Here is a 23,778-nt window from a genome sequence, read left to right as displayed (position 1 = left end):
CAGGTGAGTGTGAGTTAGAAAATAACAGTAGTGAGTGGCCACAAAAAGTCAATGAATTCATGCAGATGCACATTTAGCTCATCATCCAACCCGGAAAATGGGGAGACGATCATCGATTATCAGAGTTTAACAGTTATATTGTAGGAAGAAGTGGACGCAGCAAAGGTCCAATTTAAAGTGACACACAGAGCTGATACATTAGGCTGTAATGTTTCTGTGTGACCACATGGAGGCAGCGATGATTAAATGTTATGACAGAGACAGAGTGCAGTTGCAGTCAGTGCCCAGGCAGCAGTGGTAGCACAAATCATCCTATTAACCGTTTTCTACCACTTGAATGAGTTTAGAAACAACATTACACATCTTGAAGTTGAATGTAGTGTCCCCCAAAACTCCCCAATACACAATCCAACGACCGGTAACTCTTTATATATATATATATATATATATATATATATATATATATATATATATATATATATATATATATATATATATATATATATATATATATATACATATATATTTCTTTTATATATTTATTGGACATTTATTTTATATATTTATTGGACAGGAAAGTCGAGAGAGAGACAGGAAATGGGAGTCAGAGAGCGGGGGAATGACACGCAGGATAGGGGCGCTCGGCGCGGGATTCGAACCGGGGTCGCCTGCAATGAGGACTATAGCCTCAACACATGGGGCAGGTGCTCTACCAACTGAGCTAAAGTTTAGCTGCTAAACACCGCCCCAACAATGAATAACTCTAGGACAGGGTAGGCAGGTGATCACAGACCTCAGCTTATCACGCAAAAAAAGTCACAACAAATAGGTTTTCTGCAATGGTTTGCATAGATACGTCTTTAAAATGTGTGCAACATCTTCTCATCACAATCCATGCCATCCACACGGTCCTGACATCAGCTGTTAGTAAAACCCAACTCATCAATAACAAGATTGCAATATTGGACCACCGCTCACATCACACAACAAACCGTTAACGTGTAATCCACACTCCACAACCTAAGCAACAATGTTAACTGTACTTGTGTTTCAATAAAAGTTATGGACAAATGTGTTCTTTGTTGTGATATTGAAATAAAATAGAATAAATATTTTTTTGTCTGGTCAAATGTGTCCTTATTGTCACTTGTTTGTGTTGTGTTTCAGAAATAGAAACATATTTATCAGTTGACTCTTATGTGGAGAAAGATGTGCTAAAATGTTTATCATGAAACAAATCAGCAAATAATCATTAGAAAAATTACACAGATGATGATGATGATGATGATTAGTCTTTCATTGTGGAAAGTAAAGGACTTAGAGGTCAGAGAGGTGGATCAGCGTCACAATTGCTAATTCCCTCCAAATTTAACTAAAGGTTTTAAAAATTATTCATGCTTGTGAATGAGCAACTTTAAGATTAACAAGAAGAAATCAGAACAAAGGAGAACAAAAAACAACATACATTGCACATGTTTCACTGAAGAGCCAATGTTTAAATGGCTTATTTATTGTGAATATTCAACATGACATTCAGTTTTTAGCAGTAGATTCGATCCATGCCAGGTATTTGCAGACTCTCACAAAATAAAATGGTTCCACAAATGCATGTGTAGGATGACCACCAGCCACAATACCATATATCTTGTTGTTGAACAGTACTCCTCCACCAGAGTCACCCTGTGAGAGACAGATACAGTTCGTAAACGAATGAGAAATTCTATTTTATCTCAAACATCTTCAGATTTATGATGACAGAAGACGTCAGATTAGAAACTCACTTTAGCAGTGTCCTTTCCTGGAGTTTGGGCACAGAAAGCATTTGCAAGTGGTATGGTTGGACGATGACCTAGAATCATACTTTCAGCTGTTCCACATTTAACGACAGGCACATCCTTGATACATGGAAGCTTTGTGGGATACTTCCTCACTGAAGAAATGAAAGAAAGAAATTCTAATTAATTAAGTGTAACTGCATGGTATGTGTTATGTTTATCCAATAAAATTGAAATATGGAATTTAAAAAAAAACACAAAATCCAAAAACATATTCACTGAAATTTTTAAGGAAAACAAAATATTAATCAAAATAATAATATTTTTTTGCTGTAACTGATAATAATAACAACACAATTTGGTCAGACACGTAAACATATGTTCCAGAAACAAGAAAAAAAAAAGAAAGACTCACAAAATCGATTTTTCTTGTCAACCTCATTTCGCCCCTGACCTGCAACCTCAAACTTGTCTCCCCTGGAAAATAGCAAGAGCATTATGACACAGTTGAAGCATCAGTGTAACATTGAAAAAAAAAATCTTCTCATAAAAAAGATAATTCAACACGATGCAAATAATCATACTGCACTTTGGATATTTTTTTCATGTGTAGAGTATACAAAGCCCATATTTTTTCTTTTTTATAAAGATCAATGGAAAAATATTACACTCATCATTTATATTAATTCAAATAATGACTTGTGAGCACAAGATAGTAAGTTATTATCTTGTACAAACATGATCCATATGTGAGCACAAAAATAAAATGTTGTGCATTTGATGTTATTTTAGACTTTGGGTTTCTCTGACTGCAGATTAAATTCAGCTACTACAGATATATCGCAATAAATCATAGAACATCTGACAGAAATCTGCACTTATTGTTGACAGAGAGAGAGAGAGAGAAAGAGAGAGAGATCATAACTCACTCTTTAATATCACTTTTGCAGTCATTTGCATCTGGAATATCTATTTTATTGGTTTTTTGGGGTTTCCTGGGCAGCTTCAGTAGCATGATGTCGTGACCATTTGGTTCCTCAATGACGTCAATATCTGCGATATCCATCTCCTCTTTTTCACCACCTGGATGGACATTTACAACTACTTTCACAGTACTACAAGTAGAAGAAAAAGAGGAACAGCCCTTAAATTAATACAAAAATTGATGGTTATATCAATTATCAATTCAAGTTCATGGATTTAAGATTATTTTATGAATGAGTTACATATGTGTTACTCACTATCCTGGCTCCACACAGTGAGCTGCAGTCAGAACCCACTGGTCTCTGATCAGAGAGCCACCACAGATATACTCATTTGTTCCTTCAAATATTCTCAGCCTGACATGATAAAGACGATCGCTGTCCGGACAGTCATGACCTCCGATGATCCTCTTCTCTAGATCCATGGCTGTACTCAGTGTGACACCTGAAAGTGAAAGTCGAGTGTGAGTTAGAAAACAACAGTAGTGAGTGGCCACAAAAAGTCAATGAATTCATGGAACAGTCAAATCTTTGTGTTTGTCAAGGTCCAGGAGTTGAAAAGTCTATGTTCCTGTAGCTCCATGATCCAAACCAAACCTCCCCCCTCATCACAGCTGGACTCAGTAAATCAACACAGTGTCACAGGATCATTTCTAACTGGTTGAAACAGTAACAGTTGTTTCCTACTCACCGAGCCACAGCAGAAAGTAAAGAAGCGCTGGACGAGCCATTGCTGTTATTGACCATCTAATGACTGTTCTGCTGGTGCCACAGCCCTATATCCTCTAACTATCATCACATTAATATTACTTAACTGCCGGAGCTACAGAGGGCCATACGTTTATGCAAATGTATGATTTCTTATCAACAGTAACTGTCACATGACCTTCATAAAGTTTTAGGAGGGACTGCAACACCGAGGAGGAAAAAAGTCCGTTGACACTGACCAGGATGAATATTCTGTTTCTGTTTTAAGGTGAAACAAAATAATCATCAGTCTGACCTCTCTGCTTGGAAACATGAAAAAGATGTTGGACAACAGTGTTTTGTCCGTAAATGAGAAGAAACAAACGTCCTTCATGTTGCTCTGACCCGTTATTGTAAAGCAATTTGAATTTTGTTTCTTTATCATGACGGTCTTTACACACGGACACCTGCCCATGAAGAGGCGCTTCATTCAGCTTGCAATGTCCCAGATAAAGCTGGTTCAATAACATGGTAATGCTTTCTATCAGGTACAGGTAAAACCATTATGTTCTGCACAGTGAAGGGAACACAGTCTTTACTGTGTGTCAGTCTAGGTCCTGGGTTTAATTTGACTGAAATGAGACTCAGTTCAGTTTAAAAAAACATAACATAGGCAGCTCGAGGTAGGACTGCTCTTTAAAATGTCCCATTTTATCAGAATGAATCAATAAATGTGGAAGCAGCTTTTGTTTTGTGTGTGATGAACAATGATTAATAATACAATCACACTTCCCCATACACAATGTCATTATAACGGTCCAGTTGTCCTCTTTAAGGAACACCATGACTTAATAAGGTGACATGTAAAGTGTAAGAGATATGAGCTAAAACATGATGCCTATTACAGAAATACAGAAATATATAGCTTCAGGAGGACATCAGACTGTAGTGTTTCAGTGTGACCACATGGGGGCAGTGATGATTAAATATTATAACACAGAGCACTGCAGTAGCGATTTCCTTTATAAATGTTTTATAATCTGACCCAGGTATTTATTACATTTACTTTGTAGTGAACACAAACAAATGTGGGCATATGTAATGTTTGTAAAGTGTAATTTTTCCATTGTTTTTTTTTCTTTCTTTCTTTCTTTTTGACTATAGGGTCGATCACATGAAATACCAGAAATTATGCTTTGTAAAAAGGAAGATAGCACACAATTATAATACTTGAGGCATCTAATTACATTTTGATTTACTGAAAATTAAATCTATTTTGGTACCAACTCTTTTAACAGCTGTTTATTCATGGGACATTTTGAAAATAATTTTCTAATGTATACTTAATGCTTACTAACTAGAGGAAGAATTAGATTTACATAAAGTTATTTTATTTAATGACAACAAAGGACAACAAACATCAGTCTTGTGGCTTCTTTATTATGAATGCTCACAGATGTCATTAGTTGTCAATAGTTTTGTTAATCCACTCCAAATAGCTGCAGACTCTCAAGAAAACACATGGTTCCACAAATGCATGTGTAGAATGACCAGAACTGCGGACACCATAAATTCTGTTGTTGAACACTGCTCCTCCACCAGAGTCGCCCTGTGAGACAGATGCACTGATTAAGACAATAATTTACTTAATGAAAGATATTCTTTCATAACTCTTCAGACTTTGAGCTCAGATCAGATCAAAACCACAAAAACTCACATGGGCGGTGGCCCTTCCACCAGTTTGGGCACAGAAGTAGTTTCCCAAGGGTATGTCTGGATTGGTCATTCTCAATCTAACTCTAACAGGCCAGCAGGAAACAACAGGCATGTCAATACACTGGAGATGTGGTGGACTAATATTTACTGCCAATCAAAGGAGAAAAGGACAAAAAAGAAAAACAAGGAGAACAGAAAAGCAAAACATGAAGATTTAACTTATGTCAAGAAGCTGTGTTAATAAAACAAACAAACGACAAAGTAGAAAATATAATATTTAAAAAAGAAAAGGAAAAAATATCCTCACAGAATTCATTTTGTGGTGTCAGACCAACGTCTCCAAAACCGGCGACCCTAAACCATTCGTTTCTGCAGAATAATAAAAACATAAAAGTCACAGTTTATCAGGGGAAAGTCACTGAGCAGTCTTCACATGAAAAGATGTAGAACTGCTGCATTTCCTGCAGTTCATTAAAAGTCATTGTTTCAAACATGAAATTAATATTTCTTCTTGTCACAGTCTCAGATCACATGTTTATGTATTAGAAAGAATTAGTAGAAAAAATACAAATACAACTCACATTTTAAGATCATTTGCACACTGATCTGCAGTTGGAAAATCAAGACTATAGATGTTCCGAGGTTTCCCAGGAAGCCTCAGTAGCATGATGTCATGACCATTTGGTTCCCGATGGACATCATGAGGTGAAATCCACATTTTCTCTTCTTCATAACCTGGGTGAGCATTCACATACACCAAGATGGGCCTATAATTAGAGGGAAAAGAGGAACATAACTGCACTATATATAAAACACGTATTTGAATGTCATGGACCAGTGAACCATTATCTGTCACATGTCTGAGGTGTTTGAGTCTGGCTGATTTTCTTTTAAAACCCTTGAACAGCCAGTGGCACTTTCAGGATCCAACTGGCCCAGTATTAATTAGAAGCAACACGACCCATACGGCAGTGGGGTTGACAAAAACTACCATTTGCTGGGGGACACATCTGGTTAGATGGAGCCCTCTCCTCTCCTCTCCTCTCCTCTCCTCTCCTCTCCTCTCCTCTCCTCTCCTCTCCTCTCCTCTCCTCTCCTCTCTACCTCCCTTTCCCTGCTGTTAAACCTGCCTGCCCTCCCTCCCCATGAACAAGTCTGCCATCCAGTCCTCCCATTAAAGGGACAACGAGGAGTTTCTATTCGGTTATAAAAAAGTCTCACGTTAATGTGGATGAATCTCCGCTACCCACACTTGTTAATGGGCCCATTTTCGATAAATATATCGTTCTGTCTCTATCATTATTTTGTTATTATTAGTGGTGGTGGAGATGCTGGTCGAGCCGACCAGCGTTTCCTTCATGGCGAGTAATCAGAATAATGCAGCTGAATCGCCGTTTATGGTCGGAACTACGGTGGTATGTGAACCTCTCTGAACCTCTGACTTTAATTATTGATGAATGAAAACATGAGTCCGTCTTGCGCCCGGTCAAAGAAATGTGGAGGAGGCTCATAAATGTAGTGTGAAAACGCTTCGCTTTTCCAAAACTCCTCGTTGTCCCTTTAAAGGGATAGTTCAACATTGGCCCATTGCCATAATCCCTATAGTCATAGCAGTAGGTTTGTTACCTTTAATTGTCAGTGCAAGCTATTTTTGGAATGGCGGAGCAGAGCCGTGAGCTGCTCAGAGTTACGCTATGGAGGCTCATGGGATTTCTTGGTTTCCCCCATCAGCGGTGACAGCGGTGACAGCGGTGACGGCAACGCAGCAGAACGATAGGGGCTGTCCATGGTTACTTAACCAAAAGTCTCTTGAACTATCAAACAAACAGAACTATGGACTGTGGAAGTTTGAATAGTCAAAATACAGAAGTTATCATGACGTGAATCCTATGTTGCGGTAAAAAAATAAATTATTAAAAATGATTTGATGGAAACCTGGCTTTACAGGCGGGGGTGGGGCCCCCACGGCATGCAGGGGCCCTCCGCCTCACAGGGGCTGCAGGGGTATACTTTACGGCCCAGCTTCAGAGACAGTTTTTCGGTCCTATCCTGCGTGTCATTTCACCATCTCTGCTTCCCATTTCCTGTCTCTCTCTAAACTGTGCTATCCATTAAAGGCGAAAAAGACCCTAAAATATATTTAAAAGCAGTCTCTGTATTTACCTCAAAAACGGCTCTGTTTCGTAACGTTCTGTTATTATCTCATAGCGTGGTGAATGTGCAGGTGCTGTTGGATTGTGTATTTGATGAGTTTGATGAGTGGAAACCAAGAAATCCCATAATGAGCCTCCGTAGCGTAGCTCTGAGCAGCTCGCGGCTCTGCTGTGCCGTTCTAAAAATAGCTTGCACCGACAAATAAAGTTAACAAACCTACTGCTATGACTACAGTATAGCAATTATGGCAATGGGCCAATTTGCCAAAATGTTGAACTATCCCTTTAAGTTGGCCTGCCCTCCCTGCCTTTCCTTCCACCACAAGCTGCCTTCATCAACTCTTGTTAACATTTCCATGTATTTTCCATATTCTGTGTTATAAACTGTTTTCTTGTCTATAACAACATCTATTGCACGTCTGCCCGTCCTGGGTGAGGGATCCCTCCTCTGTTGCTCACCCTGTGGTTTCTCCAATGTTTCCCTGTTAAAAGGGTTTTCCATGGAGTTTTTCCTCAGTCGATGTGAGGGTCTAAGGGCAGAGGCTGTTGTTATGATGCCATGTAAAGCCCTTTGAGACAAATTGTTTGTAAAAATGGGCTACACAAATAAAATTGCTTTGCCTTGCCTTGCCACATGCTCAGACATAACATTTTCATTGCAGTGTTGTAGATATTCTGGACATAACATTTGGCAATTCTGTCTCAGATATAGATATTTTATTAATGGATTATGTAAATATTACTCACAGTCCAGGCACCGAGCAGTGAGCTGCAGTCAGAACCCACTGGTCTCTGATCAGAGAGCCACCACAGACACCGTTGCCTATTAACATAACATACTGCCGTTGTTCAGCGTTATCACAGTTGTGACCTCCGATGATCCTCTTCTCTAGATCCATGGCTGAAGTCAGTGTGACACCTGAAAGACAAAGTGGTCACCAGGTGAGTGTGAGTTAGAAAACAACAGTAGTGAGTGGCCACAAAAAGTCAATGAATTCATGGAACAGTCAAATCTTTGTGTTTGTCAAGGTCCAGAAGTTGAAAAGTCTTTGTTCCTGTAGCTCCATGATCCAAACCAAACCTCCCCCCTCATCACAGCTGGACTCAGTAAATCAACACAGTGTCACAGGATCATTTCTAACTCGTTGAAACAGTAACAGTTGTTTCCTACTCACCGAGCCACAGCAGGAAGTAAAGAAGCGCCGGACGAGCCATTGCTGTCATTGACCATCTGATGACTGCTCTGCTGGTGCCACAGCCCTGTCTTCTTAAATACCTTCACACCGTCCTGTCCTCCTCTGACACAACCATCATCACATTAATATTACTTAACTGCCCGAGCTCCAGAGGGTCATATGTTTATGCAAATTTAGGATTTCTTATCAACAGTAACTGTCACTGACTTCCATAAAGTTTTAGGAGGGTCTGTGACACTGAAAAAAATAATGTTGACTGTGATCAGGATGAATTCTAACCCCTTAAAGCCTAAACTATCAAATAATTGACAGAAAATTCTAAGTCTAAAACTTAAGCTTTTATTGGACCTTCTGACAGATAAAATAGGAAAGAAAATAGCTATTTGCATATTTTAAAAATGTGTCACTGACAGATGATGTGTTTATATTTTATGTTTTATAAGATTTTTAGAAGAAAAAGTGATCATGAAAGATACGAAGTGATGATTGATGATGATTACTGTAGAGGTCTCAAAAACTATTTGTATCAAATATGCTGACTTGTCAGCAGCAAGCTGACATTCCTGCACAAAATAGGACGCCCACTCCGCTAACTTGATGTGCAAATGAGCAGTCATCTAGAAAACTGGTTGGCACCCTTAATTAAACAGATTGCGCCCACTTCGCCCAAAAGCCGCATATGAACAGGGAGCCGAACAAAGTTGTATTTCAATAAAAGTTATTAGATGTAATCTTTGTTGTGATATTAAAAGGAAATAAAATAATCTTTAATGAAGTCAAATGTCTCAGAATGTGATCAGAATCAGAAGGAGGAGCACTGCAATAGTGATCTCCTTCATAAATGTTTCATAACTGACCCAGGTTTACATTTATTTTGGCAGTGAACACAAACAAATGTGGGTACATGTAATGTTTGTAAAGTGTAAATTTTCCATTTATTTTTTTTATAGGGTCAGTCACCCGAAAGACCAAAAATGATGCTTTGTAAAAAATAAAAAATAAAAAACAGCACAAAATTACTACAAAAATATTGATGAATACTTGAGACATCTAATTACACTTTGATTCACTGAAAATGTAATTCTATTTTGGTACCAAATCTTCTAACAACTGTTCATTCATGGAACAATTTGATTATCATTTTCTAATGTTATACTTGTTTAATAAATGATTAGGTTCATGCTTACTAACTAGAGGAAGAATTAGATTTACGTTAATACGTTACTAAATACGTTAATAAAAGTTATTTTATTGAATGACAACAAAGAACAACAAACATCAGTCTCGTGGCTTCTTTATTATGAATGCTCACTGTAGTTGTCAATAATTTTGTTAATCCACTTCAAATAGCTGCAGACTCTCAAGAAAACACATGGTTCCACAAATGCATGTGTAGGATGACCAGAACTGACGACACCATAAATCATGTTGTTGAACACTGCTCCTCCACCAGAGTCGCCCTGTGAGACAGATGCATTGATTAAGACAATAATTTACCTGATGAAAGATATTCTTTCATAACTCTTCAGACTTTGAGCTCAGCTCAGATTGAAACCACAAAAACTCACATGGGCGGTGTCCCTTCCACCAGTTTGGGCACAGAAGTAGTTTCCAAAGGGTGTGAATACATTCCCCATCATTCTCAATCTAACTCTAACAGGCCAGCAGGAAACAACAGGCATGTCAATGCACTGGAGACGTGGTGGATTAAGTTTCACTGCCAAACGAAGGAGGAAAGGACGAAAAAGAAAAACAAGGAGAACAGGAAAGCAAAACATGAAGATTTAACTTATTTCAAGTAAATGAAACAAACCTATCATCTTCGTTTGCTGTAAAGATATTGTCATCACATAAGGTTTGGAGAGTTTTCCAAACCTTATAAGTATAAAGTACAGTATATTATCAAAAAATGAAATAGTAATAACAACAACAATAATAATAATAAGCAAAACATGTCCTTACAGAATTTATTTTCTTGTGCCAGACCACTGTTTCCAAAACCAGCAACCCTAAACCAATTGTTTCTGCAAAATAATGAAAACATAAAAGTCACAGTTTAACAGAGGAAGGACATAAGCAATCTTCACATGAAAACATGTAGAACTGCTGCATTTCCTGCAGTTCATTAAAAGTCATTGTTTCAATAACTGCAAATGCTGAGCAGTGGTATATATTTGTATCGTCCAAACAGAGAGATATAGAGATCAAAACTTACACTTGCAGATCATCCTTCTTACATTGATCTGCAGTTGGAAGAGCAAGACTATAGATGTCCCGAGGTCTCCTAGGAAGCCTCAGTAGCATGATGTCATGACCTGGTATCTGATAGGTGCTATTAGGTGCAATAGACATTTTCTCTTCTTCATAACCTGGGTGAGCATTCACATACGCCAAGATGGGCCTATAATTAGAGGGAAAAGAGGAACATCACTGCACTATATAGAACACATTTGAATGTCATTTAAATAAATGTCGTTTGAATGTCGTTTAGGAGTCTGGCTGATTTTCTTTTAAAACTCTTGAACAGCTACTGGCACTTTCAGGGTCCAACTGCTCCAGTATTAATTAGAAGCAACACGACCCGTACGGCAGTGGGGTTGACAAAAACTACCACACACTCAGACATAAAATGCAATTTTCATTGCAGTGTTGTAGATATTCTGGACACAATATTTGGCAATTCTGTCTCAAGTGCTTCAGATATAGGTATTTTATTAACGGATTATGTAAATATTACTCACAGTCCAGACACCGAACAGTGAGCTGCAGTCAGAACCCACTGGTCTCTGATCAGAGAGCCACCACAGACATGCCCACCGACTATTAACATAACATACTGCTGTTGTTCAGCGTTATCACAGTTGTGACCTCCGATGATCCTCTTCTCTAGATTCATGGCTGAACTCAGTGTGACACCTGGAAGAGAAAGTGGTCACCAGGTGAGTGTGAGTTAGAAAACAACAGTAGTGAGTGGCCACAAAAAGTTGATGAATTCATGCAACAGTCAAATCTTTGAGTTTGTCAAGGTCCAGAAGTTGAAAAGTCTTTGTTCCTGTAGCTCCATGATCCAAACCAAACCTCCCCCCTCATCACAGCTGGACTCAGTAAATCAACACAGTGTCACAGGATCATTTCTAACTGGTTGAAACAGTAACAGTTGTTTCCTACTCACCGAGCCACAGCAGGAAGTAAAGAAGAGCTGGACGAGCCATTGCTGTCATTGACCATCTAATGACTGCTCTGCTGGTGCCACAGCTCTGTCTTCTCACACCATCCTGTCGTCCTCTGACACAACTATCAGCTCATTAATATGATTTAACTGAAAATTTAGCATAACTGCCTGAGCTACAGAGGGTCATACCTTTATGCAAATTTATGATCCGTCATCAACAGTCACAGACTTCCATAAAGTTTTAGGAGGGACTGTAACACTGAATAGAAAAAAAAAGTTCACACTGATCAAGCTGAAGGAAAGGCTGTGTGCATGCTGTAAAACAGAGAGGAGCTATGTGGCTTTTTGTTTTAAAGAGAAACATATTGAATTATGAACATTAATTGTCTGATCAGAAACATGAAGTAGTTGTTGGACAAAAAAGGAGTTTGTTTCTTTTAGATAGAAGAAAACTCTCACAGTAGCTCCAGAGTTTCTTTTTACATTGTGTCATCCTAAACAGACATATACTATTAAAAATCAATTCTGACCAAACAACAAGAACCAAACTCAAATTAGCAGCCAAACATTGTTGAAAATAATAATAATAAATCCCCACAGCTCTGCAACACGACACTACTGTGCGAGTCTTATTTAATACAGTTATGTCAGTTCATCAGTTAACCATTATTGTTGGCTCATTAAAACAATAGAGCTCAGGTCAGTAGGTCCATAAACTCACATGTTGAATGTTTTGCATCGTAAATTTGACTCACTCTGTGATAAGTTAATGGACTACAGTTCAGTCAGACAACTCACGATTAAAAAATGTTTATTGCAGCTTCATTATACATTTGAGTTTGGCGTCAAGGCTCCGACTTCATCACTCCCTGAGAATAGGATTTCTTTAAAGTATATGGGAGTGATGAGCGACTATCTTAACCCGGAGCCTACAGGTGGATGCTGGGGTGGTGGTGGGGCAGAAAATAGGTTACCGCTGAGAGATGCTGCTGTGTCATAGACGAGCAAAGAGGACGATGGGTAAGTCACCCATCTTGAATAGACTTCCAAATTGAGAGGGTGAATGAATGAATGAATGAATGAATGAATGAATGAATGAATTTATTTATTTAAAACAGGGACAATGCACAAAAAACATTAATCTTGTAAAACAAGAAGAGATGCTTTGAGCCAGGTTATAGCAACAATTGCTAATTTCCGCCTGTAGTCCCTGGGCAGGTAAAGTGGGAACAGATACAATATTAAGATTAATTGAAATAGGACATAATAACCATAATATTTAAAAAAAAATTGACAGAATGCACTAATAAAAGCAGGGAAACAGGAGCGCCAAATCATAAAGTGCACAATAGGGACTAACAGCACATACACTCTCTCTCACTCTCATCACACATTCAAACACATACACATACAATACACAGATAACAATCATCCTCCTCTAATAACCACACTCATAGCCAGACACATACACACACTCTATGATCTCATGAGAGTGATGCAGCACAGCTCGAGTTGGCTGCCTGCACTAGCTCGCAGGCTTCGCTCCATTATATGAGAGTATTTACCTGACATCTCCTGTCAATTTAGAACTTGTTAACTTTCGGGCATGTCAATTAGTCATCATCATCACACATCATCTCAATCCAATTAATACAATACACATGACCGAAAGGGAAAGCGGGAGAAGCAAAAGCTTATCTAGTCCCGCCCCCAATTACTCTCTCTGCAGTGTGTTTCTCCTCTCCCCTTCACACACTGACACATTCACATGCTCTCGTGTAGCTAAATACTCATCCAACCTTATGTCATTAAAGACAAGAGAGATGATCATTGATTATCAGAGTTGTGGAACAGGTGGATGTTGTAAGTAGTGTTTCAGTGTGACCACATGGGGGCAGTGATGATTAAATGTTATGATACAGAGCACTGCAGTGGTGAGTTCACTGAACACTCTTCATTGTTCTATTCCTCCTGGACAAGAGAGAGGACACAAAGCGATTCAGACTGTTGAACTTGGGTTGTCAGAAGATGAGAAGAATATTCAACTTAACTTTGAATGTAAAAAGTATTAGATTTCCACTAGTTCTTTGTTGTGATATTAAGATTAATCAAGTCAAACATCTCCAGAGTAAAATGTTGTGTCTTCAGAGTCGACTGTTTCTATTTTAGTGCTGTTTCTACTGATGTGCATTTTAATACCCTGTTAAAAACATCATCTATCTGAGTGTGCTTTTTTCTAAGCTCAATGCCAGAGTTATATAATAATAACTCTTGGTGCATCACTCTACCATGATATGAGTTCACTTTAGCAAAATAAGAAAAAATGAAAAGTTGGACCTTTCCATATTAACTACATAAATTAAAGAATATATTGAATTGGAGAAACAGAAAAAGACAGCAACATCAGTGCTGTGTTTTGTTTTTGTTGTTTTATTTTCTTCTGGATATAAAACACTGAACTTAATATCTGGAATTTTCTTTCTCCAAGCTGTATACCTTACTGTCCTGTGGCTATTTCGTGTAAAGTTCCAAATAATCACATATCACACCAAGTTTATTGAAGAGCCAAAATCTCATGGCTTCTTTATTATGAATGTTCAACATGAAGTTCAGGGGTTTTTGGTAGTATCTTCAATCCACTGCCGATATTTGCAGACTCTCATGAATGTGCATGGTTCTTTAAATGCATGCGTAGGATGACCACTAATGTTGATACCATAAATCTTGTTTTTGAACAGTACTCCCCCGCCAGAGTCACCCTGTGAGACAGAGATACAGATTGTGACTGTACATTTACAAAATTAAGGAATGCAGTGCTGATTTATCTCAGAAGACATGAGTTTATAAAACATGGCAACTCACTGGAGCAGTTTCCTTTTTGTGAGCTTCAGCACAGAAAGCATTGTCATACGGTAAAAGTGGATCCTCAGTTGCCATCTCATCTTTAACTGACGCGCAGGAAACTACAGGCATATCGAGACAAAGCAGCTTTGGTGGCTCCGAATCCACTAGAAAAGAAAAAAACAAACTATTCTAAGTAACAGTCCATGATGATTTGCCTCATTTCAAGGGACTGTGTTTCGTGTGTTTCCAACAATATTAAAAACAATAATATTTTAAATAAATTATGAAACAGACAAATATATAATCATCATTGTATTACTGTAAATATATGTAAACATTGTCACCACAGAAAACTGAAACAAGTATATTTTATCACATAAATATAATATGAAATTTCCAAAAACAATAAAATGTAATCTTACAAAATGTTTCATCACTGGCATCAAGTTTGTAAATCCCATGACCTGCTGTCTGAAATGTGTCGGTTCTGGAAAATAAGGGGGGGGGGGGCAGAGTTAAGGCATCGCTATGACAGAAAAAAAGGAGCCATCTTCAGATTAAAATGGATAAAGTTCATACAGAATGTGATGAAAGAGAGAGAGAGAGAGAGAGAGAGAGAGATTATAACTCACTCTTTAATATCATTTTTCATTATACAGTCATTTGCATCTGGAATATCTATTTTATGGATATGTGTGGGTTTGTCTTTCAGCTTCACTAGCATGATGTCATGTTCCTTGCTGCTCAATGTGTAGATCTTATGTTGTATGACCTCAATTTCCTGTTTTTCACCACCACCTGGATGGACATTTACAACTGCTTTCATGGTCCTATAAGTAAAGGAAAAGGAGGAACATCATGTAAATGAACACAAACATTAAAAAGTAACAGATCAGTCTGTCTATTATTCATCACAATTTTGTTATTATCAAGACAAAAACACGTACTTCAGATGTCTGTGATGTTAATGCACTCATCAAGCTCAGGAGATTCAGAATATTTCATTGATTATTGATAGCTGTGTTACTCACCCTCCTGACTTCCAGCAGTGAGCTGCAAGTCACAAGTAGCCTACAGTGTGTATTGTCCCTGACCCTTTTTGTTGATACTTGCTATTTTACGTTTTTACTTTGAAGATCCTTTTTTCTGTTCCACTCTAAGTACCTTTTTGTTGCCCGTCACTTTGAGTTTGTGTCTGCATTTGCACCCACATTCTCCCTAAACATCACAGGGGCTGAACAATGTTGTATAAAAGTTATTAACGAATGTGTTCTTTGCTATGATATTGAAATAATCGAGTCAGGTGTCTTCTTATTGTCACTTTTTGTTTGTCCCACAAATGTGATCTGAATCATGTTTTTAACAATTGGTGATTCTTATGTAGAGAGACGTATGTGATCAGCCAATGATCATGAGGAATTAAACAAAGATGATGATGAGTCCTTCATGTAGTGTCATAGAGAGTAAAGGTCTTGAGGTGAGAGTGTTGGATCACAACTGCTGATTATACTTTAGATGTCTGTGGTGTTTATGCAATCTGCATTACAACGTCATTTACATTAAGAATACATCAATTGTCAATTCAAATTCAGAAAATTCAGATTATTTTATCCATGAGTGATAGTTGTGGAACTCACCCTCCAGGCTCCCAGCAGTGAGCTGCAGTCAGGACCCACTGGTCTCTGATCAGAGAGCCACCACACACATACTTCTTTCCTGCAGTATCTTTTGGTATCAAACGAACATGATAGTGACGTTCAGCGTCTGGACATTCATGACCTCCAACAATTCTCCTCTCTAGATTCATGGCTGAACTCAGTGTGACACCTGAAAGAGAAAGTGGTCACCAGGTGAGTGTGAGTCAGAAAACAACAGTAGTGAGTTCAGTCAAATCTTTGTGTTTGTCAAGGTCCAGAAGTTGAAAAGTCTTTGTTCCTGTAGCAGCTACATATATTATTGAGCTACAGTGTAGCTCCATGATCCAAACCAAACCTCCCCCCTCATCACAGCTGGACTCAGTAAATCAACACAGTGTCACAGGATCATTTCTAACTGGTTGAAACAGTAACAGTTGTTTCCTACTCACCGAGCCACAGCAGGAAGTAAAGAAGCGCTGGACGAGCCATTGCTGTCATTGACCATCTGATGACTGCTCTGCTGGTGCCACAGCCCTGTCTTCTTAAGTAACTTCACACCGTCCTGTCCTCCTCTGACACAACTATCATCACATTAATATTTAATATTACATAACTGCCAGAACTACAGAGGTCATACGTTGATGCAAATGTATGATTTCTTATCAACAGTAACTGTCACTGACTTCCATAAAGTTTTAGGAGGGACTTCAACACTGGGGAGAAAAATAAAAGTTCACACTGACCAGGATGAATTTTCTGTTACAAAATAATTCTTCAGTCTGACCTTTCTGATTATTAGAAACATGAAGTAGATGTTGGACGACAGGAAATGAAACAAAATAAACGTCCTTCATGTTGCTGCTGACCTAGAAACACATGAGGACACTGAGGAGTCTGTTTCTCATGATGGAGGAAGACACTCTGTGGATCTAGAGTTTTGTTGACATTACTCTCTTTCATTTTTGTTGCAGCACGTCTGCAAACAGCGTTGTGGTTGCGTCACTGATCAAAGTTTATTATTGGACTGTATCTTCTTCGTGTACGTTGGTTTAGTCACCTGATGGTCAGAGTGGTGTGTGCGACCACCATGTTGGTGTGAACTAATAACGCTCAGTTGATTTAGATCGGAACAAAATCACCAATTTGAGATCCTGTACATCATGGGATATTCACTAATCGTCAGAGCCAGCGATTTGATTCCCAATTCCTGCAGTCTGCTTCTACAAAGATACAGAATCCCAATTTAGTGTATTATTACTATGTGGATGTGTACAGAGAATGGTTTAATGTGTGTGTGTGTGTGTGTGTGTGTGTGTGTATGTGTGTTCTCCATTGTAAAGAGATTTGAATGTATTTTCTTTATCGTGACGGTCTTTACACACAGACACCTGCACATGAAGAAGCACTTCATTCAGCGTCACCGCCTCCAATGTCCCAGACAGACTTGGTACAATAATATGCTAATGTTTTATATCAGATACATGTAAATCCATACAGTACATACACAGCTCTGTCTTTACTGTGTGTCATTCGAGGACCTAGGTCGACTGAAATGAGACACAGGTCACGACACCAAGAGTGTTTTATCTGATAAGAATAAGAATAAAAATAACTTTATTCATCCCAAAGGGAAATTCATTAGTTGGGCACCTCATCTATTAGAAGTATTTTTAAAAATGCATTTGATGTGTTCAGTCGGAGGCAGTTTTTAGTCACTGATAAGTTTTTGTTTTTTTCTTGGTACCTTTTACATGTATTGGTCAGGCTGCAGCAGCGGCACCATTCATCCATACTACTTTAGTGAGTTTAGAAACATTATTTTAAGCTAAAAAAAAAAAACTACATAGTGTTGCTTTAATATTTCAATATTTATTTTTTATTTTCATTATTTATTTTTTTACTTTATTCTTTTTAAGCATATTTTTTCTGTCCTTTATGAAATATACAGGTTGTTTCTAATTCACTGCCCTGTGTGAAGCTCTTTGAAGCTCAAATATGTTGTTTATAATAATATTATAATGATAAAATAAAATAAAAAGAATTAATTAATAATTAATTAATTCTAAATGGTAAGAAACAAGTATAGGTACAGCAGGACTGTGTCTTGAATTGATAAAGGGGGAAGTGATAGAGATCGTTTCATGACCTGTATTAATTAACAGGTCGATAACGTCATTAACATCATACATTGTGTGGAGGGGGAGGGCGGGGGGGGTCTTTCTCTCTCTCTCTCTCTCTCTCTGTCCTCTCAGCTCTGCATCACAACACCACCCCAGTCCAACTGGACTCTCTCTCAGCAGGTTCACAGATGCAGCTTCAGACTCAGAGGACAGAGGTGAGTTTAGCTTTTCTTTCTTCTCCGTCTTCCTCTTGTCTCTTCTCTCCTTCAGTGTTTCCATCCTCACTGTCCACTCGATATCAAACACGAGCTCAAACACTTTTTTTTCTCCTTCTTCTTTTCCTACGTTTATTGTTGCGCTTCGTTGGTCAAACATTAAACATTAACCCGTTGGCTTATCGGAAGGGAGTCGATGTAAAAGTCCATAAATTCACACGTTGGATGTTTTGCATCGTATAGATTTGCCTCCCGCTGTGACAGATAATGCGCTACGTTCACGGACTGTAGTACGGACACTCTGGAGATCAATATTCATTTACATTTCTCATTATTCTTTTATAGGCGACGACGGACTTTGTCCTCAGAGAGACTTTAACGTCTGCTCATCTAACTGACGCACTAATCTGTGTGGTGGGACAAGAATACTCCGGTTTATTAATATTTCCATATCAGGGAGCTGTTATTGTTCTAGCAGCGCTGGTGGATGTTGGTCCCCTGACAAATGCACGTGTGTTCAGGTGTAAGGTGCAGCAAGGTCGAAAGCAGACTTTAGATTTGTTTTATTTTGTTTTATGGGGGGCACAAGGATAAAAAGAAAAGTGGGGAAACCACTGGGATGGAGAGGTTGAGACACTGTGGAGAGGAGAGAGAGAGAGAAAGGGAGTAGTGACATAGAAAGTGGAGGAGATGATGAACAATACTCTGTTTAACCATGTGTTTAAACATTTATATTTTTTTTCCTTTCTTTTATTGACCTTGTACCTATTGAAATCTTGGAGTGCAGTTAAAAACAGAAAGAAAAGCAACACCTCTCATGACTGCTTTCTCTCTCTGTCTCTGTCTCTGTCTCTCTCTCTCTCTCTCTCTCTCTCTCTCTCTCTCTCTCTCTCTCTCTCTCTGTGTCTGTCTGGAAACACAGGAGCTTTTTATTTAATTGGTAAACATCCACTCTAATGTAGCTTTTAAGCCTTTTTATTCTATTCTGTTCATCTGGCCAATTTGGCCTGTAATTACTTGCATTTGTATGGACTGCGTGTGCCGCCGCGCGCTGTGTGGGAAGACTTAATTGTGGCTAATATTGTGTGTACAGAACACAAACATAACATAAACACACTCCAACACAGTTTACTTTCCTCTTTCTTTTCTCTGTGGTTAATGCAAAGTCTTTTATTTTTTTTAATCCTTCTACTTGGGGAACAATGACTCACTGCAAGGTGTGTGTGTGTGTGTGTGTGTGTGTGTGTGTGTCATGAGCACACCTGGACATAACTGTATGTGTGTGTGTGCATGTGTGTGCAAAAGGAAAACCACATTTATTAGCGTCCTGTGAGCACGTTTGTGTGTCGTGTACGTGCGTTTTGCATGTATACTGTAGGATGACAGGCTTGTGGGAGTATTGATCACGCTCACACTAATCTTTGAGCTGTTGTCAGTCTTTGTAATGAAACATGTGGGGGCAGTATTTGTGGGATGAGGGAGGGGTGAGGGGTGGGAGGTGGGAGATGGTGGGGGTGGGCTGTCACCTGGGTCCAGCCCTGTAAATCCGTTAATTGAACAGGAGGAAGTGGAATCTCTCGGGGAATAAGACTGATGGATCGCCAATTAGCTGATGGCGTAGCATCTCTCTTCCACTCACATTTTCTTGTTCTCCAGTGGAACCGTGTCGATCACCTGTCAACTAAACAAACTGCACATTCACATAATTAGTTCCCTGTGTTCCCGCGAGGAGCGTCGAGTGCATGCGACAATGCCGCGATGCTGTACAATCAGGCTGAAACGTCCTTCTGTATGATGGCGCTTTAATTGGGCGGTGTGTGTCATTATTATGGAACTTGTGATATTTTTTTGTACTTCCACCAAGAAGCGTGTCTTATCACCTGTGTCTAGGTTTGTGAATTTGTCAGCAATATAACATGAAACCTATAGTGATTCACATCAAACTTGATGAAGAACAGGCCAGTGAAGAACCCAATAGATGTTGGTTTTGATCCAGTTACAGGGAAAAAATAAGGAATACATTTTTTACAGCGTGTTCTCCTGGTGCCTGTGTGGCCTCTTTCTGGGCTCCTCCCTGAGCCCAAAGACATGCAAATTATGTTAACAGCCCTGTGATAGACTGGCCCCATCCACACGAATACGTGGCTTCACTGAACCCGATCTTTTTCTTAATCGTTTTGAAAAAAATCTCCGTAAACACGGCATCGTTTCCAGAAATATCTGCGTCCACACGGATCCAGTGAAAACGACCCAAAACGCTGTAGTACATCCTCCAGGCGTGTGTGGAGCGTGTGTGGCGCTGTAGCGCTGCCACACATAAACACTTAAAGGGATAGTTCACCCAAAATTCAAATTGCACTCATTATCTACTCACCCTCATGTCGACTAAGGGCTGGGAGAAGTTTCAGAGTTATCCGTGGCTTCTCTGAGGTATGTAATGTCCATCTTGTACTGAAGCCCCGAAATGCAAAATTGTTAAAAAAAAAATTAAATAAGTCTATTTTTCAAGCTTGTTTGTAGCGGAAGCTCCTCTTCCTGGTTCGTCCAAATTGGACGGACCAGGAAGAGGAGCTTCCGCTACAAACAAGCTTGAAATATAGACTTATTTTATTTTTTTCTGAACATTTTTGCATTTCGGGGCTTCAATACAAGACGGACATTACCTACGAGCAGCATGGAGGTATTTGGATGTTTTTTGGTGTGTCTTTTTGTTACGAAGACAGTTGGTATCCATTTGATTAAACAGGCGCGATTCAGCTGCAGCGTCTGAGAGACCCGACGGTAGTCGGTCGTTGTTGTTGTTTCGTCCATAAACTGTGTAGCTGCTGTAGCGGTGTGTGTCTCAGGTTACAGGTAGAGCGGTGGGGGATATGACATCATTGTTTCAGAAAAAATCAGTTTTGGCTGTCCAGATGAAAACACTGGGGCGGCGTTTTCAAATTTTCCCACACTGGGACCCGTTTTCAAAAAATATCATTTTCACCCCCCGAAAAGGCCGTATCCGTGTGGACGCGAGGCAGATCCGATAAAGTATATATCCGGATTAGAAAAAAACAGATTTGTGTGGACGGCCTCTGATAGGTGACCTGCATGGAGAAGCAGTACTGTAATACTGTATAGCTAATGGATGGATGGATGGATTTTCCTTTCCAGTGCAGGGTGAGGGCTTTTCTCAGCCTCAGTTTCTAGGATGATGTTTGGGTCTTGATGTGAAGAATCAGACATAATGATGTTGAGGAGTGCAGCAGGTTCAGACCCAGATAATAATCTGCCTTTATCAGATGTGTAGGATTGTTGTCTTCTCAGAGTTAAGTGACATTTTCATCAGTTTTGCAAGAAATGCTGTTTACATCTTGATGTCTAACATCATGCATATTTATGGTTATGAGTTTGTACAGTTTGTCTGGGTCCACTTAATAACGCAGATCTGGTGGAGGAAAATGATGTGTCCTTTGCTGAGTTATGTGCTCCACTTAGTGCCAGTCCAGCTGCTAATGCGTTTATGAGAAGTATTTTAACTGTTGTGGCCTGTCAGCTCTACATTAATGCATCATACACACTGAAGTGACACTAAATTAAAACAGTCTTTAAGTGCTGTTTCTTAGTTACCTTCCACCACCATCTTAAATCGATTTGCTTTGATTAGCTTTTCTGTCTGTATTACAAACTGTCTCGTCTCAGCCCTGTAATTAATGTTTAAACAGTGCTGTTCAAATGTATAAAAACAGGTGCCACTGCCTAACAAGTCTGGTTATAAGTCATGTCAAGTCATTAACAGTAAAAGGTGGTCTGGCTTTTTAAGACATTTATCAATTCTGCTGTTGTTATTGGATTATTTTTGGTCCAAGTGCTCTGTTGCTCTTTTACACAAGACACAGTTCAGTGATGGGCTCTTCCTGGTGATTAAACATATAAAAATAATACTAATAATAAACACATAACACCCTAAGTGTGAAGCTGGAGGAGCATAAACACCAGTCACAACCTGACAACACAAAAGATTCATATTAATGACTTATAATAACTGATGTTTATTTCATAACAGAGTCATTTTCTGTGGTCGCCAGCTGTCCAGCTGTATTTATATTAATTTCCTCTACAATGATAAAAAGCAATACTCTTCTCTGAGTGCAAGCAAAAAATTGTTATCAGCAGACACACCAGCAATATCTGTTCACCAAATGATACATATTCATAGATGCAGGCCGGGGTGTGTGTAGATTGTGGTTTTATGTCCTTTGGCGTCACATGGTAGTTCAGGTGGTGTATGGAGCTAAAACATGTGGAAACAAGCATGGAAAGATCTTTATCAATGTAAAGAGAAGATCTATAATGGCAGTATGGATATTGTAGGTTAATAAATTATGTGGAAGAGAGGAAATTAAAACTCAGTATTAAGTTGCAAATTTGCAAGAATCTTTCTTCTATCAAGAAAGGAAACACATCTGCAAGGTTGGACAAACACTTGTTTCACTTTTCTTCTTGCAGTGGAAGAGCCTTTCAAACCCTACAGTCCGATAAGGCAAGGATTATTATTGTTTTAACCAGTGCTCTTCCAACTCCAAAACAAGTTTTTTTTCTTGAAAAATGTGTGACGTTAAACTTGAAAATCCTGAGTTTTAAACCTATGATGGCCCAAAAACACCATCAGTTAATTAACAACTCTCTTGAATGTACTTAAATTCTGTTTGTTAAAATGTTATGCAAATACTGTATGTTTCAATGTCAAAAAAAAAAGAGAGAGGTCACCAAATGGGAACAACTTCTAATTAGAAACCAGTGACAATGCCCTAAAACACATTAATTGAAGGTAATAATGATGTTGGGGCGTTTGAATAATTAGCATGAATTAATTCCAAGGACTAAATGTCCAGCAACAGACGGACATTCGTTTTAATGGTGACCTTGTAGTCTCTCGATCACATCAGCAGGTTGTTTTGTACTAAGCGGCGGCTTGAACAATTACGAGGCAATTGCAGAGGCATCAATGGAGTTTTTCAGTGCGGAGGAAACATCCCAGTATCAACCGTGTAATCATGTAGAGACCTCTCAGACTCACTGGATTCAGAAAATTCAGCTGCTGAAATTCATTCAAAGGCCGTGTGGATGTTTGTAAAAGGATGTATTTGTATGTGTTTGCCATCTCTCTAAACGTGGTCCTTTATCTGTGTGAGAGGTTAATTGCTGTCAGTAAAGTGGCCTGTTGGAGCTCAGCTGATGCCTGTGGGGCCTCACAGCACAGAAATGTGTCATTTCTGTAAAACCGCAGCTGCAGAAGCG

General features: G+C 38.9%; 3 protein-coding genes and 1 long non-coding RNA gene across 4 annotated transcripts; all 4 read right to left on the bottom strand.

Moving 5' to 3' along the window:
• Nucleotides 1-1,831: 1,831 nt before the first annotated feature.
• LOC146992318 (uncharacterized) lies at nt 1,832-2,840 on the bottom strand. Its single transcript, XR_015037222.1, has 3 exons — nt 2,705-2,840; nt 2,191-2,252; nt 1,832-1,930 (listed from the first exon to the last, which is right to left on the bottom strand). It is a non-coding gene; the product is annotated as an uncharacterized LOC146992318 (long non-coding RNA).
• A 2,067-nt stretch (nt 2,841-4,907) lies between these two features.
• On the bottom strand, nt 4,908-8,633 carry LOC146992317 (anionic trypsin-like). Its single transcript, XM_085790347.1, has 4 exons — nt 8,490-8,633; nt 8,062-8,233; nt 5,163-5,244; nt 4,908-5,054 (listed from the first exon to the last, which is right to left on the bottom strand). Exons 1-4 carry the CDS (start codon nt 8,536-8,538, stop codon nt 4,908-4,910), a joined length of 450 nt encoding a protein of 149 aa, XP_085646473.1. The 5' UTR covers nt 8,539-8,633.
• A 1,175-nt stretch (nt 8,634-9,808) lies between these two features.
• Nucleotides 9,809-11,722, bottom strand: LOC146992316 (trypsin-3-like). Its single transcript, XM_085790339.1, has 4 exons — nt 11,683-11,722; nt 11,328-11,426; nt 10,079-10,227; nt 9,809-9,970 (listed from the first exon to the last, which is right to left on the bottom strand). The coding sequence occupies exons 1-4, from the start codon at nt 11,720-11,722 to the stop codon at nt 9,809-9,811; spliced, it is 450 nt and encodes a 149-aa protein (XP_085646465.1).
• Nucleotides 11,723-14,291: 2,569 nt separating this feature from the next.
• Nucleotides 14,292-16,892, bottom strand: LOC146992315 (trypsin-4-like). Its single transcript, XM_085790327.1, has 4 exons — nt 16,613-16,892; nt 16,164-16,353; nt 15,245-15,356; nt 14,292-14,441 (listed from the first exon to the last, which is right to left on the bottom strand). Exons 1-4 carry the CDS (start codon nt 16,659-16,661, stop codon nt 14,292-14,294), a joined length of 501 nt encoding a protein of 166 aa, XP_085646453.1. The 5' UTR covers nt 16,662-16,892.
• Between the last annotated feature and the right edge of the window lie 6,886 nt (nt 16,893-23,778).

The sequence above is a fragment of the Trachurus japonicus genome, chromosome 1 (genome assembly GCF_045865225.1).
Source record: "Trachurus japonicus isolate A0001 chromosome 1, Traja_1.0".
NCBI lineage: Eukaryota > Metazoa > Chordata > Actinopteri > Carangiformes > Carangidae > Trachurus > Trachurus japonicus.
Note: the sequence above shows the minus strand (reverse complement) of the source record. Positions and strands in the feature narration are given on the sequence as shown.

Excerpts from the sequence above, each read along its gene's own strand:
- LOC146992316 (XM_085790339.1), bottom strand. The coding sequence starts at position 11,722 with ATGGCTCGTCCAGCTCTTCTTTACTTCCTGCTGTGGCTCG. Across the intron at positions 10,228-11,327 it reads GTATGTTATGTTAATAGTCG|TGAAACTTAATCCACCACGT; the intron begins GTGGGCATGTCT and ends TTCGTTTGGCAG. Across the intron at positions 9,971-10,078 it reads GTGGAAGGGACACCGCCCAT|GGCGACTCTGGTGGAGGAGC; the intron begins GTGAGTTTTTGT and ends TCTGTCTCACAG.
- LOC146992317 (XM_085790347.1), bottom strand. The coding sequence starts at position 8,538 with ATGACAGCAATGGCTCGTCCGGCGCTTCTTTACTTCCTGCTGTGGCTC. Across the intron at positions 5,245-8,061 it reads CACTGCTCGGTGCCTGGACT|AGTTAGATTGAGAATGACCA; the intron begins GTGAGTAATATT and ends CTGGCCTGTTAG. Across the intron at positions 5,055-5,162 it reads GTGGAAGGGCCACCGCCCAT|GGCGACTCTGGTGGAGGAGC; the intron begins GTGAGTTTTTGT and ends TCTGTCTCACAG.
- LOC146992315 (XM_085790327.1), bottom strand. The coding sequence starts at position 16,661 with ATGACAGCAATGGCTCGTCCAGCGCTTCTTTACTTCCTGCTGTGGCTC. Across the intron at positions 15,357-16,163 it reads CACTGCTGGGAGCCTGGAGG|GACCATGAAAGCAGTTGTAA; the intron begins GTGAGTTCCACA and ends CTTTACTTATAG. Across the intron at positions 14,442-15,244 it reads AGGAACATGACATCATGCTA|GGTGACTCTGGCGGGGGAGT; the intron begins GTGAAGCTGAAA and ends TCTGTCTCACAG.